Raw genomic sequence first — 17,930 nt, forward strand, 5'->3', positions numbered from 1 at the left:
CCCTGCCAGCCTGGTCACCCCTAACTGCCCTCCTTCCCCTGCCAGCCTGATCACCCACAACTGCCCTCCCTTGCCGGCCATCTTGTGCCCACATGGGGGCGGCCATCTTGTGTGAGGGCATGATGGTCAATTTGCATATTATCTCTTTATTATATAGGATTAGAGGCCTGGTGCACAAAATTCATGCACTGGGGTGGGATCCCTCAGCCCGGCCTGCACCCTCCCCCAGTCTGGGAGCCCTTGGGGGATGTCTGACTGATGGCTTAGGCCCGTTCCCTAGGGGGAGTGGGCCTAAGCTAGCAATCAGACATCCTTAGCACTGCTGCAGAGGCAGGAGAGGCTCCAGCCACCGCCCCTGTGCTCGCCAGTCGTGAGCCCTGCTTCTGGCTGAGCGGCGCTTCCCCTGTGGGAGTGCACTGACCACCCTTGTGGGAGCGCTCCTGTGTTGAGCATCTACCCCCCCTCCCCCGCCCCCGGTGGTTAGTGCACATCATAGCGACCAATCATTCCGCCATTCGGTCGATTTGCATATTAGCCTTTTATTATATAGGATTTGAGCAGCACCGAGAGGTTAACTCAGAGAATAGGGTGTCATTTCTGCCTGGGCATCTGGTATATTCTAATACCACTATCTTTGGCTAGAGAACTCCTTTCTTCTCTACTCTGACACAGAAAGAGGAATAGCAGTGGTGTATCCTCAAGGACCAATGGGACAGTGAACTCCCATGTCTGAGATATAGAAGGTGCTTCCTTACTGTAGCTATTCTGATTAGCCAAGAACATGATGTCACAGCAGCCTTTGCTGAGGTGGGATGAGATATTCTGTCTGGGAAAGATTGGCTCCAAAAAAAAAAAGAAAGAAAGAAAGAAAAAAACAAAGAGGCAGCTCTAAAGCTGAAAGGGAACAAGGTGAAAACTGCTTCCAAATTTCCATCTCAGCTTTTCCAGTGCCCTCCCCTGACCTCTGAGTGTCCCTCAATAGTTGCAGTTTTCAGAATGAAGGTCTGAATCAATAGCATAGGTAAACAGTACAGCCATTAAACCCATGTTACCCAACTGGGGAGCTGGTGGCACAGAAAACGCATGGGAGCAGGGGTCAGAGGTTAGGACTGCAGGGCAGTATGGTGCTCACCCAGCAGGGGTGGGGGCAGTTTATTTCACCCTGCTGGGGGCTGGCTTTCCTGGGTGTAATGAAGGCTAATGAAGCTTGATTAGTAGAGTGGTTATGAAAAAGAGATAATAATGGTAGTAGTAATAAGAACATGTTGAAAAGTTTTAGCTGGTATTACTGTTATCAGTAACATGTACTTACTGTGTACTACTAGGAGTATTTTATCATCTTACCTAATAAGAGCCGTGTAGGGGAGTGAGCGGACCTCCTGGGTTGGAATCCTGGCTCTGTCATTGTCTAGCTAAGTCATTTGGGGCAGGTCATTTAACCTCTCTGTGACTCAGTTAACCCCTGTACACAATAGAAGTGATGGCAACAGCTTTTATGCCATAGGCTTGTTAATTCAGTCACTGAGGGCTGAAAGAGTTAGGAGGAAGCCTCAGTAAAGCTCAGGACAGTGTCTGGCCCAGAGGGACATGCAACACATGTTTGCTCTCATTTCCTTACTTAAAAACACAAAGGCTTCCTGCCACCCCATGGCAGTATTCCCACCTTCTTCTTTGCTACCATACTTTTGTTCAGGTAGCAATAAACCCGAGCCTGGGAAAACCACGACTGGGGGCCGAGCCAAACAGCAATCCCACTCCCCAGGGCCATATACCAGCTTTCCATCCCTTGGAGCTTGGGGTGGCTATGTGGCCCAGGTCTGCCCAGTAAGTTACCAGAAGTCCGCTTGAGGGGCTTCTCAGAGTAAGTTTCCTCCTTGATAAGAGGAGGCTGTTAAGGTGAGCCATTGGCCCCCTTCCCTCGCCACCTCCCCCTGAAAGTGGGGGTGTGAGGCCATCTGCACATTTGGTTTCCATGACAGTCAAGGTAGAAGGTGAAAATCGACAGCTGAGGCTGGTGTGGGGGTGACAATAAAAGGCTCTCGGTTCTCCAAGACGTGACTGAACACAGACTTCCAACCTTTAAACTTTTTACCAAGTTAATGATCGCTGTCATGGTCTAGGCGAGTGGTCGCCAAACTTCGGCTCGCGAGCCACACGCGGCTCTTTGGCCCCTTGAGTGTGGCTCTTCCTAAGCCTTAGGAGTACCCTAATTAAGTTAATAACAATGTACCTACCTATATAGTTTAAGTTTAAAAAATTTGGCTCTCCATAGAAATTTCAATCGTTGTACTGTTGATATTTGGCTCTGTTGACTAATGAGTTTGCCGACCACTGGTCTAGGCTGCTCTTGATTAGGTTTTCTGTTACCTGCAACTGTGTACGCAAGGAGAGCCTGGCTGGGGGGCCTGGCCCTGCTCACCAGCTCCCCTCAGCTGCCAGGCCCAGGAGTGGGGAAGCCCAGCTCCGTCCTCTCTCCCTCGAGGACGCTGGCCAGTCAGGACTGTGCAGCCAATTACAGCAGTGAGCCTGGGAGAAAATAAGAAAGCTGGGCCTGGCCCTCCCGTAAGGGCTGCTGTGGCTGAATGGAAATGGATTCTTTTGTGCTGGATCACACAGAAATGGACAGGTTGCCATGAATGGGAAAAGGAGCCCTGTGAATGGCTTTCTTACGCTCATTTCAGCAACTGAAAACAAAGAAAGGCCCCAGAGAAACCTCCTCACAGAAGTGAAGTGAATACCTCGGGAGCCGAGCAGAAAAGGGGGGGGGGGGGGGACAGTACAGTCGGCCCCAGTGTCCAGAGACTATTCTGACTCTTTCTTTGACCCATTTTCTCTCTTGCCCCCCTCTCCCCTTGGAGCGTAATCGCTAATGCTGCTCGCGGCCTATTCTGACTAGTTTATTATGTGTAATTTATTTCTGAATCCCAGCCTCTGCTTGTTCGTCTGTGTGTAACAAGGTTAATGCCTTGTAATGATGCTTTTGCCAGTTCTGCCTTTCATGACAAAATCCAATCCTGATTTAACTCTAAACCTTGTCTCCCCTTTGGGCTTTCCTGGTTCCCTCAGACTTGTCACTCTGCTTCTCCTGCCTGCCATGTCTAACCGGAGCGTCACGCCTACACCGCAGCCGCGCTGCGAGGGAAACTTTTTGCAGTTTGCAGAAAAAGCTACCTTGTCTCAAACGATGCTTGGGCTGAAAAAGATAGAGCCTTGGGCCAGATATGCCAAAGGGGAATGGAGGCTACTGAGAAGGCGTTGGCACTGGTGTGTGAGTGTGTGTGAGTGTGAGTGTGAGTGTGAGTGTGAGTGTGTGAGTGTGAGTGTGAGTGTGTGTGTGTGTGTGAGTGCGTGTGAGTGTGAATGTGAGTGTGTGTGTGTGTGTGTGAGAGAGTGCGTGTGAGCACACAGAGAGTAGTGGGCATATCATGAGGGAAAGTGCTGGGCCTCCTTCATGCCATCTTCCATTGACAATCCCCACCCTCCGTGCGCTGCACAACCCCAGGCGCCAGTCATGTATTCCAGGGTGTGAATGGCGCCCTCTGGAGTTGAGTAGCACCGTGTCCCCGCCCCTGGCCTGACCCACCAAGGCTCATGCAGGGTGCTCAGAGCCATGCTACAGCTGTTGTGGAAACAGGGGAGGAAATGTGCCCCAAAGTGGGGCCTCAAGTGCTAGGAACCCAGCAAGTCTTATACTCCAAGGTGCTAAAAGGTCTCTCTTAAATTGTTTTTTTTTCCTTATGGGGCCAGAGCAAATACTAACTGGGTGCCTGTGAACTTCTTACACACACAGATGAAAAAAATTAGCTACCCTCTTGGGCAGCTAATTTTGTATCCTGCTACCCTTTGGTATACACTTACTTTGAAACTGTTTCTTCATCACTTCCTAAATTACTAACCCAGGGGCTCAGTTGCATGTAGGAAACCTCGCTAAGAGCCCTCCATCCAAGTTCTGGCCCCTGCTCTGCCCCTTACAGGCTGCTTCATTTGGGCAAGTTAAGTCCCTGAACCTCAATGACGGAATCTGTAAAATGGACACAATAACACACATGCCTGTCCATTAGCATGGTTGGGAGGCCACAATGAAATCATGTGTATAGAAATAACTGGAAAATAATCTTAGACAGATGGGAAGAACAATTATTCACCAGTGATTAGACAGTGATTTCACTAGCCATTAAGGTTCCTGTCACTTTTCCTTATTCTTCTGGAGTACTCAGCACTGATCGGGCTCTGACTGAGTTCGTGGCATCTCTCTGATCATCTGAAGGAAGAATTTACCTTGGAGACTCAAATGACAAAAAGGAAAAATTCAAAGTGTGCGGGAGGAATGGAGAAGGGAAGTTTGGGGACACAGCTAGGCAGGCACCTCTGTCCGGCAGCGTGCAGTGCAGCACAGGAAATGTGAAAAGTGACCGAGTTGGTATTTCACACCCTCTCGCTTGCTCTTCCACCGTCCTTCCTCCTTCCAAGGGCCCCAGGTCCTCCAGCCTCTCTCAGCCCTCCCTGCCGCCAAATACCCCCCAAGATTTATCCTTCCTTTTTCCTGCTTTATGCACCATCTCCCAGCTAAATCTCCATCCCCTCCTTATAGCTAATTCCAGTCAATTACTTATGAAAAGTTACCTGACTCAAATAATTCACAAAAAGACACCAGCATGAACGGCTGATAGTGTGAAAAATGCATTTTCGTAGATTCTTGGAGTGGAAAGAGACTCACTCTGCCGGTATGCCAGCTATTGGTGTTGAATTCGGAGATCTGTTTACTATGGGGCTGTCCTGTGTGATGCAGGACTTTGAGCATCCCTGGCCCCTGTCCACAAATGCCAGCAGTGCCTCCCATCATGGCGACCACTGAAAAAGCTCGGTCCCCACATTTCTAAATTCCATCATCCCCTTTGAGAACCAGTGGAGTCTGTCACAAGGTTTCAGAGTTGCTGGGAAATGGTTACCCAGACGCTTCTTCCCTCAGCCCTGTTCCCCTCTAGTCTTCCTATCATGGCCAATAAGCACCATCAATCACCACCAGTGCCTGTCTCCATCTCTCCCCACATCCAACACACGAAAAATCTCAGCTGAATTCCACAACAACATAAAATCTACCTTCTCCATCTCCACGTCTCCACCCCATCCAAGCCTCCATCATCTCACTCCTCATCTACTCCACAGGCCTCCTGGTCTCTCTCTCAACCTAAAACCTATTCTCCATCCAGTAGCTAGAGTAATCCTTTAAAATACAGAACCCATCATGTTACTCCCTTGCCTAAAATTCTTCAATGGCTTCCTATCACACTTAGAATTAAATCCAAAGTCCTTCTCTTTCACTGCTTCCATTCCCACGGTGGCCATCTTGCAGCCTTTTCAAACGTTACCATCTTTCTGCCTCAGGGCCTTTGCATGTGCTACATCTTTTACATGTCCTCTCCCCACTCTACTCCCTTGTAGGCCATTTTAATATTTCAGGTTTCAAGTTCAGTCACCTCCTCATGGATATACAACTACAGATGTTCCCATCCCTACCCCAGTTGTTATTCTGAATCATAGCACTCCGTTTGTTTCCTTCAAAACACTTACTACAACTATTGTTTTTAGATTTTTATTTATTGTCCATCTCTCAATAAACTCTAAGCTCTACAATCGTTTATCTTAGTGTACACTTTAAATGCAACCTACACCTCAGCATCTGGCATGTAGTAGGTTGTCAATAAACATTTATTGAATGGATGAACAAATGCACAAATCAATGTTTGAATGGTTTGGCCAATATCACATCAGGCAATGCTGGCACATCGCTGAGGAGGCCTAAACATTACAGAGTTCTTCAACTGAGTCAACATTTGTCCCTTGTAAACTCTGAGCCACACTTCTACCTTGGGGAGCAATACTGAACTACCCCATACTTCCTACTCCCATGTATCTTGGCCTTCTCTAAATTTCACATCCACATTCACTGACAGTCTGTGAGGGGCAGTTTCTGGGGCTTTTGCCATCCCAGCCATTGAAGGGCCACAGATCCAGGGTACTGAACACGTGGCTCTGAAAGTAAGCAAAGCACTTCGGGTGTTCTCTGACTGCTCTTTCCCATGATCAGAGTAGCATAAATTATGAACATGCCTCGCATTGAGTTAACTCTTTAAAATAATAGCATAATGGTAGCATGGAAGAATAGGAAAAACAAGAGATTTTAAGTAAAAAGTGATTTGGGTTCAAGTGCAAGCTCTATTACTTATGGGTTATAAGTCTGGGCAGTCAGAAACTTTCTGAAGTTTCTCCGTCCGCCCATCCACCCATCATTTATGGAGCACTTGCTCTTGGCCAAGTCTTGATCTGTAAAATACAGATGAGAATAAAGCTGGGATTGTCAAAATAAGCCAATCAAATACATTTTGAAACAAAATGCAACACTTCACACTTTATGCCACTGGTCTCTGAAACACTTGCTAACTGAAATAAACGGTTGGAAAGGCCTCCACTGACATCCACAGTTCATGAACAGAATTCAGAGAATCCATGAAATTGGGTGAGAAAAATAATCTTTATTTTAGCAAACTCTAACGGAAACTTAGCATTTCCTTTCATCATGGATGCAGGCCACCGTGGTATTAACTGAGCCTGTGACTTTGTCACTAGGAGAAATCAGATATTTTCATGTCATTTTGTAGTTGTCTCAGATATCTCAAAATATTGTTTACACTATCTCTGCTTTGAAATTATGGTTGTCACTGCTCCTAGATCTTGCTGTTTAATGTGTTAAGATATATTACTAGACCTCAAAATGGAAAAATTTTTTAACATATCTGTATATGTATATAATTGGTTCATCTGCAATTCTCTCTTTTTGTTTTATGTACTTAAAACCATTATCCTGAGAATAATCTACAGGCTTCGCCAGAGCATCGGGTTCTGTGGGATGGGGAACCCCTGGTGGAGGGGCGTGGGGAACTGCGATGCACAGGAGGTTGGTGCATCTGGAGACACCTAAAAGCTCCGGCTCCCTGGGCTACCCACCCCAAGCCGCTGCCTCAGAGAAGCCAGGCCAGCACTTGGAAGCTAATTGTAGGAATCAGTCACTGATGGAGAAAAGGGCCTCGGGAGGATGTCAGTGAGCATCATTTAGGCACAGCTGGTGTGTCAGAGCATCTACTTCTCCAGCAGACTCTTCCCAGACCAGGTCATTCCTGGGGCAACGACCAGCAACCCAGCCTCAAAGGTGAGGAGCCCCAGGGAGATGCCCTTCCCTCCAGCTGCTGGGCCTGCATTCTGGTTGTACACACAGCTCCAGGGTCCTGAAGGCTCGCACCTTCCTGTGCTACACTCACCATCTCCTCCCCCAGATGAAGAGCAGCTTCTTTCTAGTCTGACGAGCATTTGTTGAGGTCCCACTATGTGTTACACAGCCTTCGGAATGCCTGGGAAACCAAGTGAGACAGACGCAGCCACTCCCTCAGGCACGCCCACCCCAAACAGGCCAGGCCGTGCTGAGCCCAACACACAGCCTGGCACTGCACCAGGCATGGGAGGCGCTGCACAGAGTTACAGGGTAGATCCCCAATTCCCAACTTCATGGCCAACTGCCTGCTTAGTGACTCTTCCTGGGTGTCCCAAAGGCATCGAAACAGCAACAAAAATTAAATTTATCTTCTAACTGGTCACCAACACCTCTCAGTTCTACGTCTTAGTAAGCTATTTCCTCTGTGCCTCCTCTCCAGCCTCACTGCTGCCAATCTTGCCTCACCCAGTTCAGGGCTTCAGCATCCCTCAGATCGATGACCGCAGTCCACAGAATCCCTGTTTCTCTCCAGGATCGGCCCCACCACTCTAGACCAAGGCGACATTATTTCTTGCCTGGACTACTTCAGGAGCCTCCTGCCGGTTTCCCTGTCTCCACTGGGGCCAATCTCTTGTCCATTCCCCACAGGGCAGCCATTATTGGGGGACTCAAATCTAATCATTTCACATCCCTTCAAAGGCTCTTCTATGCTTCGAGGGAAAAAAAAATAATCTCCTTCCCACAGCCTGCAAGGCATACAGGATCGGGCTGCTGCTTCCTTCAGCAACCTCCTCCCGTACACTCTCCCCTGCCCCGCTCCCTGTACTCAACCACATGAACCTTTTGTTCTTCAAATTGACCAAGTCGTACCCTCCTTTCAGCCCTTGAACTTGCTCTCCTGTCTGTGATGAGTGGCTCCCTTCTGGAGACGACCATCACTATCCATTCTCATCTTCCTGGTGTCAACTCAACCTCCATCCAGGCAACTGTCCCCAACACCTGTTTAGTTCCTTTACAGCCCCAATCTCAGTCTGTGCCTCAGTTTCCTCATCCGTAAGATGAAAGTAACAATGTTACCCACCTCATAAGGTTGTGGTGAGGATTAAATAAGTTAAAACGGTGACGTGCTTACTTAGAACCCTTGGTACACAGTACGTGCTCTGTAACTGCACAGTTACTCTAATCCTATCTAATAAAAGGCTAATATGCAAATCGACCTAACAGCAGAATGACCTGTCGCTATGACACTATGACACGCACTGACCACCAGGGGGCAGATGCTCAACACAGGAACTGCTCCCTGGTGGTCAGGTGCTCCCACAGCGGGAGGAGCTCAGCCAGAGCTGAGATCATGGTTGGCCAGCAGGAGCCTCTCCTGCCTCCATGGCAGCACTAAGGATGTCCGACTGCCCACTGGGAGCCCCAGACTGCAAGAGGGCGCAGGCCGGTCTGAGGGACACCCCCCGCCCCCCGCCCCCAGTGCAAATATCTCATGCACTAAGGCCTCTAGTATAAACATAACTTATTTATGTGCTGCATGTTTATTGTCTACTCTTTTTACCGGTGGGAGAAATGTTTTCATACAGTACTTGGCACATAATAGGAATGCAAGTAATTATTTGTTTAAAACAATGGCTCCTCTTCTACTCAGTTGCCTTGCCTGAAATCTTGCCTCACCCATTCTATCTCTTGACTAATCTTTAAAGAGCACAATCAGACCCTGTCTGCTTATAACCCTGCTGTGTCCTTCATCAGCCATAGCCATGCTTTCACACCCTGCGCGGCAGCGTCCTAGAAGGTCCTTGGAGATGCCTCAGGGACAGGCATGGGTGTCGGGGTCTGGGAACCCCAACCCCTGCTTCACCCTGTGTCCCAGCTGGTGGCAATGGTCTCAGCCAGGGCAGCAGGCCAATGATGACTTGCTAATCTTTTCCTCATACCGAGCTTCTGGTTGAGATTTACATTAAAGGCCAGGTTTGGAAAGTCTGAAAACCACTAGCCATCAGGTTAAATCCACCCACCTTTGCCTGTCTCATTAAGCCCTTCGCCATCTGGACCTGCACACTCATTTCTGGCCACTCCTCGGCTGGGTGCGCTACCTGCGGTTCACAAGCCTATTCAACTTCCTGCGTGTGCACAAGCTGTTCCCTCTCTCCACAACTCCCTTCCTCGCCTTCTCCACTTGGCTCCTGCTTCACCCCTCGGAAGCCTCCTAGGTCCTCCCAGGCCGAGTTTGATGCCCCTTCTTGCGGCTGACACAGCATTTTATTTTTATTTTTTTAATTTTTTTGCGTACATCTGCATTGTAAAGGTTTGTCTTGCTCTCTGTCCACAACAGCAGGGGTCGGCAAAATACCACTTGTCGGCCAAATCTGGCCCACCTGTTTTTTTCCCGAATGGCCAACCATGAGGTCAGAATGATATATTTTTAAATATTTGAAAAAAATCAAAAGAAGAATATTTCATGACAAGTGAAAATCAAATAAAATTTGGGTTTCTGTGTCTGAAGTTTAATTGGAACATTGCCCATGGTTGCTGCCACCCTACACAGTGGCCATGTCACTGCAACAGAGACTGTATGTGGCCTGTGAAGCCTAAAACACTGAAGAGCTGACCTTCACAGAAAAAGCTGCTGACCTCTGGCTAACAGCATTGGCCTGCCAGTGGGCCAGCATCGTTGGGGCCAAGTCCCTATCATAACTTCTCCAAGGAGAACACTATGTGTAACTACTGACTAGACAGCCAAACCAATATGAAAATCAACTACAGAAACTGTGAAACATAACTTGTGACAGTATAAAAACTTGTAATAATATAAAACTGTTAGTATTAAGACTATTTGGTTTTGAGACAGTATAACAATTGCATTTTCGTCAAGATAGAAAATTAAACTAAGAAAAACTATGAGTACATTTGATAAGAAAAAAAATCTTACTACTATGCCCCTGTTCCCACAAACAGGTCAGACCCTGATGCCCACAAACTGCCCCCCGCCCCCCGCAGACTTTGGGATTCTCACAGCAGGCCTCAGTCTTCATCAGCTATGTGCACCATGTATTCAAGGTTGGCAGAGATCATCAAGAAGCTCAAAGGAAGATAGAGGTGGTACCATGCTATGTGGTCAACATGGTAATCACAGTGTAGCTCTTCCATCATTCCATCCAAGAGAACCTTCCCACTGTACCTACTGGGGGCATCACATGTTTGACCCCCTTCTTCTGATTGCTGGGGGCAGTTCCTGCATTGAGCGTCTGCCCCCTGGTGGTCAGTGTGTGTCATAGCAACCGGTCGTTCTGCTGTTTGGTCGATTTGTATCTGCCCCAAGGGCAACAAATCCCTACTCTGAATAGTGCTCTAATTTGGTGTGAAAGGTGAGTTGGACACAATTCTCTTTCCTGGTGATTTGAACTAATTAATATGGAAAGTTTTTGCCAGTGGGGAGCCCAAGCAGAAGGGCCAATGCCATGGAGAGGTAGAGTGGGGATCAGGCAGGCTGAGACACATTCAGGTGGAAGGGTTGAGGAGCAGACATTTGAAGAAGCAGAGGCCATTTGAAGCCGGACTGAGAAAGAGAGCCTTACTAATCATGTTGACAGTGAAACCTTAGAGTGGGCATCCATCACTCGTTGCTGCTAAGCTCCTTCAAGCTGCCTTGAGTCCAGAACCATCTCCCAATTCCATCTCAAGGAACCCTATCCTATTACATTACTAATCACGATGGTGATGATAGTAAATACATACATAGCATTTACTATGGGTCAAGTAGTATTCATCCTAGACATATTAACTCATTAATCCAAACAATAATCCCATGAGGCAAACAGATGCCTATTTATAAATGAAGAAACCAAAGCACAGAAAGGTTAAATAATGTTCCCAAGGCCATACAACCTGGCCCCAGAGTCTGTGCATGTAACTACTACACAGTACTGCTCCGATTCCTAGATTTCAATGTAACTCCATGTGTTTCTGCCCACTAAATCCACCATCCCTTATCTGAGCTTGCTTAAGTAGCTTTTTGTTTCATGCAGCCAACTATGTCTAAAATGGAAATTAGTATTCGAACTGATGCTATAAAGAGTTGGCCCTTGGAGAGATTTTATGTGTGTGGAACTGGTTCTGGTGTACAGCAGAATGGAAGACTCTAGAAGCGCCCCCTACATCCTGGAATGAAATGCAAATAGACTGTTGTATGCACGAATGAATGAGCTAATTAAACTATGACCTGTAGGTTCTTGAGAGTCAGACTACAAGCTCAAAAATGGAAAGGCTTTAGGTTTTCTAGGTATTCCCTTTGAGCAATTAGAAGAGAATAAGGAATATAAGGTAGTTGTGGACCCTGAAAAAGAACATACCTACTAAGAAAGGCTCTCAGTGGCTTCATTGGTCACAAATTTTAAAAACAGAGCCTAATAGCCATTCCTACACAGGAACCTCTCCCACAAACTACACTTCAGGGAGATGCCTGCACTGTGTTTCTGCCATCTGAGCCAGCCCTTATAAAGGAGTTCCTGGATCCTATTTCAACCAATAGGACTGAGGTTTCCACATCCAATCAGAGCTGTGCAGCTATAAGGCCATCAGCTTCTTCACCAACCAATCAGAGTGGCTCAATTCTGAACAATCAGGACAGTGTCTTTTGAACCAATCAAACTTCTAGGATTTGGAGTCCTCATTTGCATAAAGACAGACCAATCAGGTATCAGGAGTGGGCACTTCAGTCTAAATAAGTCAGCTTCCCTGTGGCTCTGGGAGTGTACTTTCCCTTTCCACTTAAGATGAGATAGAAGATTGCATTTCCATGGCCAGAGCTGAAACACCTTAAATGTCTTGCTGGAGCAGAGCAGAGCTGTCTAGTCAGAGAGGAGCCTCCCTATGCTGTATCTCAGTTGAGCTGTTTGCACTGAATAAAGTTTCTTTCTCCACCACACCCACACCAAGATCATCCGTGGACATAGTGGGATGAGTTGAAAAAATGGACAAGTTCTTATCTCAGGTGCCTCAGCTGGATTACAAGGGAAATTGTGTTCCCTTTCAGCAGTGGTTCTAAAACATGAGTGTATTTCAGAATCACCTGGAGGGCTTGTTAAAACACAGAGTTTCTGATTTAGTAAGACTGATGTAAGGCCCAAGAATTTGCATTTCTAGCAAGTTCCCAGGTGATGCTTATGCTGTTAGGTCAGAGACTGAACTCTGAGAATCATTACCCTGCCTACAGCATAAAGCCCTTTTCCTCTTATCACTGAAAGGCATGATCATGCACATTATTAAATTACTAGAGGCCCAGTGCACAAAATCCATACACGGGTAGGGTCCCTAGGCCTGGCCGGCAATCAGGGCCGGTCTGCAGGGCGACCAGAAGGGTGATCAGGGGGCCTCCACTGGCATCTGCCTTGGCTGGCCTGGGGCCTGCGGCTGGGGGCAGTTCCTGCATTGAGCATCTGCCCCCTGGTGGTCAGTGTGCATCATAGCGACCGGTCGTTCTGCTGTTTGGTCGATTTGCATATTAGGCTTTTATTATGTAGGATGCCATACAAGACCCAACCATGCTGGGTTTCCACAGTCAAAGTTAACCTCCAAATTGGCAAGATCAGAAGTCTGGCTATTCCAATGAATGGGGATTTCTAGGAAGAGCCAGAGGAGTGGAGGATGCCAGACAGCCTGAAACTGGGAAAAAGAGGCCTGGATGCATCAGACATTAGGAAAACACAATAGTTAAGGGAGAATGAGGTGGCCAGATTCAGGAAAATATTGCCACTAAGTACAGAAATCATTCCCAACATGTTCCTTTAAGACCCTTCATTTGTTAATTCAACAAATACTTCTCAAGTCCCCAACTATACAAGGCACTACATGCTAGGTACTCTTGGTTCAACAAAAAATAAAATGTTACAAGGTCCCTTACCGTGGGATTACATTTTAATTGTGGCTGCTGATAAAGAAAAGAGTGTCTGTGGTCTAGATTTAGGCTGAGGTCTCTGGATTTAGATTATGAGCTAGGTTGTGCCCAAGAACAACAACTAGGAGCATTCCCTTGAGGCCCTGTAGGTCTCACTGAGGTCATTATAACCTTGAATACAAAGAACGCCAGCACTATCTAGAAGCTGACAGTTTCAGAATTACAACCTCCCCGAATGTTAACTTCAGGTGGTCAAACACACAGAACCAGAAACTCAGTTCATGGTCAAGGGTTCTCTGCTCTATCATAAGTCTCATGTCCGCAAACAGCTGATCTTATCAGAGCAGTTGCAAGAGCCCAGCTAGCTCCACACAGGATAGAACTGACACCCACTATCCATGGTGCCGGGCTGTCCAAGGCCAGACCACCCAGGTCCTAAAACCTCTGCCATTTACCAGCTGTGGAACCTATTAAAGCTCTCTGGTCCTCAATTTTATCACCTACAAAATCATAATAATACCTATGGTCCTTGTCTCATTGGATGGCTGTGAGAATCAACCACAAGTGAGGCATGTAAAGTACTTAATACAAAGCCTGGCCATGACAGCTATCTAGTAGATAGTAGCTATGACTGCTTTTTCCCTCTGAGTGGGTATTGAGCTTTGAAAACCCACCGTTGCATATCAAATGTATATATGAGGGTAAAAGTCACCATCTAGCCTATAGATTGCAAAATGGTGAGACAGGATCATAACCGAAACCAAAGGAGGAATAAACGTGACAGGAAGACTGTGGATTTTGAGGTCAAGAAGGCTGCACTGCCAAGTGGTCCTGGGACATCACTTCTGCATGCAGTGGCTAGAAGTGTCTTGGGTTACTGTCTGCCGGAGAGCATGTAAGCGTTTTGTGGTTGTCTGCATGACAGCTAAATTATGTCAGGCTTTGGTCCCGTTGGCCAACAGGATAAGAAAACACCACTCTCAGTGTCTCCAGAGGGGGTGGTCACCATGTTTAAACCACAGGCAATCCCAGGACCCAACTATGGCAGCTAAACAAACCTAGAACAATCAGACTTCAAACCTCGGGTACAAACACTTTCTACAAGTGCACTGGTGTGCAAGGAGTAGCTGGCGCTCAGAGAGGGAGGAAATTAAATTAATTAGCTTGTGCATAATTTAAAACATTCATTTTTTATATTAACCAAAGCACACAGATATGTTAGGAAATAGAATGAAAAAAAATCACATGAAGTTTTAAAAATGCATTTCAAAGGGCCCCCTCCAACCTCAATTCCACATTTAGGGGAGGTTGGCTGCTGCCTTTTCAGTCAGGGGACTTTCAAGGGAAAGTTTGAGAGGCACCAGAGTTGAAAAAATACACAAGGAGACATTGCAAGACCTGGGTTTAGGCTGGAGGGCCTTGACACCCGCTGTTTTGCTCTTTTGTGCTTCCTCATCAGATAAATGGGAATGTTCCTCATAGACTCAGCCTCAGACTTGATGAGGGCTCACAAGACATAATATATGGCAAGGCGCTGCGCAAATATTTCCCGGGATTATCATCATGATTATTATAGGACTGTTATTATGTATTAAAGTCCACAGAAATCGGCTGCCTTGGCACGTTCACGAGCTGAAGCTAACCTGCTGGAGTTGTGAAAGGGGATTCGAAGTTGATGGCAAGGCAGAAAAAAGCAACAGGCCAGTGTGAAAAAGGCTGAGTAGTACGCACTCGTGGCACAAGCATCCCCCAAATGAACCCTCAGCAGGAGGAGCTGAAGGGGAAGAGAATCAGCAACATGTGATTGACAGGAAGAGAGCCAAGAAACGAGGAAACACAACCCAGTCGCTCCTGTCACTTTGCTACCCATGGTTGATTGAAGATGGAAAATCAGAGCAAGCCCTCTAATAGGAGAGGGAGAAGGCAAGCACATCGGGCCGCTTGTGCCTCGCTGCCTGTGGCTTACTGTTCAAATGACTGTCTGCTCTGAAGGAACCGCGGTTGGAATCTATTGAGGCTCCCGCTAGGGTGTTTCAAGTCTGTCTCCTGTGTTCGGCACCTATAATTCAGCCTGCCTTTTCCAAAACACAATCAAACCTGAAAATAAAATGCAGAACAAATGCCATTCAAATGACAGCATTGTTCTGAGTGACAACTGGAGGCACACTGATCCCATGACCCCATTAAATGGGGTTGCAACCTGCCATTGTCCTTTCAGCGGCAAAATCAGTGGCACCCAGCACAGAGCCTTGCTCACACTAGGAGGCATCAAACAAATGTTTGTTGAATGAAGTATCCTATCTGCCTACTTAATAGGTTAGAAAATAGCTTTTTCAGCAAAACTACCACCTCCCCCTCCCCCAATTCAAACCCCTCTTGAAATCCCATTCCACTAAGACTTTTTAGTGCATACTAGCAGCAAGAAATTTACTTAAATGAGGGAAGAAAAAAAAAGAAAGCAAAACTCCAAGCTCCCACCTGTGCGACCATGACATGCTATTGTTTGAACCAGAGTGTATTATTTAACTTGGATGACAAGCTCAGGGGGTAGAGACCCCGTCTTTCAGAACACATAGCTCTGAGCACACTGGGAGTTCTCAATAAATAACAGCAGCAAGAAATGCTATGGAGGGACCTCTTTTAATTATGTCTTTTTCCAATTCCAGATTTTTTGGCAGCATGTGTTTATCCCTCGCTTGATTTCCAATGGGCAGCTCTCTCCCAGAAGCTCCCGTGAAGATGATAAACAGCTCTCCCACTGCCCCTTCCCCTCCTCATCCCAGCACCAGCAGGAACACCTGATCGAGCCAAAACACGGATTCTGACTGCATTCAGGATGCCTGCTGCGTTTGGAAGGGAACTAAGTCCTCCAGGACCCAATGGGTAGAGAGAGGCAGTCAAGAGAAATGTTTTGGCTCCACACATCTACACAGCTGTCAGATGGCAAAGCTTGGACTTCCACTGTTATTACCTGCTGTGGGCCTCTGAGCTGTCTTGTCATTAGCCCCAGAGACCAACTATGCCTTAAGCTTGACACAAAGTACTATTTGGGGGTATTTTCAAGTCTTTCAACAGAGGAGTGGAAGGCGATAATTTTCGCCAAACTCAAACTATAGAATATAAAGATCTAATAAAGACAGATAGTAAATATTAAATTATATATGTGTATAGAAAGATGAAGTCCTTTAGGATGAATTATATGTCATTTATGCTTTAAAAAATTATACCAGTGACTAAATGAAGGCATTATCAGCATGCAACAGATAGGCAAGGTGGAACAAGCAAATGACCATTCTAAGGAGCCTTGCAGAGGACTTACATTATTTTTTCTCCCTGGAAAATAGGGCTAATATTTAGTAAGATGGGTTTTGCCGAGAAAGGGGTGAGTGGGGTGGGAGTGTCTTTCTATGCACATATTAATACACCTTAGAGCCAATGCCCCCCTGTGTGCCTACACAACAATTGTAGCAACACAACACATTTTCCAAGTGGAGACTGCTCCCTTGCCTCCCTGACGCCTTTTATGCCAAAACAATGGCAACACCTGTAGCCATTAATTCCTGCTCTTTGATTTCCGTCCAGTTATAAAGGAGGCTCTCAGCAGGCTCGCTCTCAGGAGCCATATGTGGAGTAGATGTGCCAGCAGCCTTGGAAGGAAAACGGCCGCTGAGAAGTGCACAATGGCTCCATAATCCCCATCAACTGGACCCTCTTGAACCGCTGCTTTATTTTCCAGTCAAAGAAATGCCAATCTCAAGAGTCAGCTGTGGCTGCCCTGGGCACCCCAGGGAAGCCTGTGCTGTTTGCCTGGTTGGGTACCACACAAGGGTGGTGCAGCGGAGCCCCACGATGTAGTCAGGCAATCGGGAGCCCAGAAACTGCCTGTAGCACCCCAACACTTTCTCTTGCTCTCCCCTCCAGGGTGAGGCTTTTGCCTACAAAGCCACCGCTGCCTGCCCACCCTCTCGCCCACCCCGCGGGAGACCACAGCGCACCATCCGCAGAACCACAGCCCCGCCCCCCTTGCGCTGGGTCGCGCTGAGGGTTCTGTTTGGTCGAACGCGAACCTTTCCAGGCTGGCTCTGCCGCAGGTTCAGCAGGCTACCAACTCTTCAGACCACATCACCTGTGTTACGGCGGCGGGGGGCACAAGGCCTGGGGTGTGGCAGCAAGTCCTTTAGGAAGCGGCTTCTCTGCGGAGGGCACTATGTTTGGTGACCATGTTTTGGAAAGGGGTCAAAGCCACAAGCCAGCTAAAACCACACACCTGAGTTAGCGATTAGGGAGGGGAGGGGTGGGGCTGCATGGGAGGCTCAGCCCCAAACCAGCGCCCACGTCTGGACAGGGAAGGACGGCACTGGGATTCAGGCACTGGAGTTTTGAGCCTCACTCCTGCCCTCGCCACCTCCCCTTTTACACTCCCTTTGGGGACCGCTGGCCCTGCTTTAGAGTCTCCGAGGCCTCGTAGCCTGGGTGAGAATGGCGTCGGGCGGCCACCGGGCTGTGTGAATCCCGGATCCGGTAAATGCCAACCCGCTCTCCCTCCCTCTCTGCCTCGGCGGCGGCTCCCCAGCAGAAGCGCTCCTGGCAGCGTCCCGGGGCAGGACTTACGCAGTTGGGCTCCGGGGACCAGAAGTCCCGCCGGCAGTTCTTGGCGCGCGCCTGGATCTCACTCATCCTGAAGAGGCACAGCGCCGTGGTGGCGGGGGAGCGCTTCTCCTGGCCCTCCCCGGTGGCCGCGCTGAACACGCCCGCCCAGACGTC

General features: G+C 47.8%; 1 protein-coding gene across 1 annotated transcript in view; it reads right to left on the reverse strand.

Annotated features, from left to right (window-relative positions):
* The window catches only part of PLXNC1 (plexin C1), a 158,145-nt gene extending 140,221 nt beyond the window's left edge, over positions 1-17,924 (reverse strand). The window contains exon 1 of the mRNA XM_014548340.1: positions 17,778-17,924. Within this exon, the coding sequence (XP_014403826.1) occupies positions 17,778-17,843 (66 nt within the window). The 5' untranslated portion in view covers positions 17,844-17,924. The remainder of the gene's footprint in view (positions 1-17,777) is intronic.
* Positions 17,925-17,930: the final 6 nt, after the last annotated feature.

The sequence above is a fragment of the Myotis brandtii genome, unplaced genomic scaffold (assembly GCF_000412655.1).
Source record: "Myotis brandtii unplaced genomic scaffold, ASM41265v1 scaffold504, whole genome shotgun sequence".
Lineage (NCBI taxonomy): Eukaryota > Metazoa > Chordata > Mammalia > Chiroptera > Vespertilionidae > Myotis > Myotis brandtii.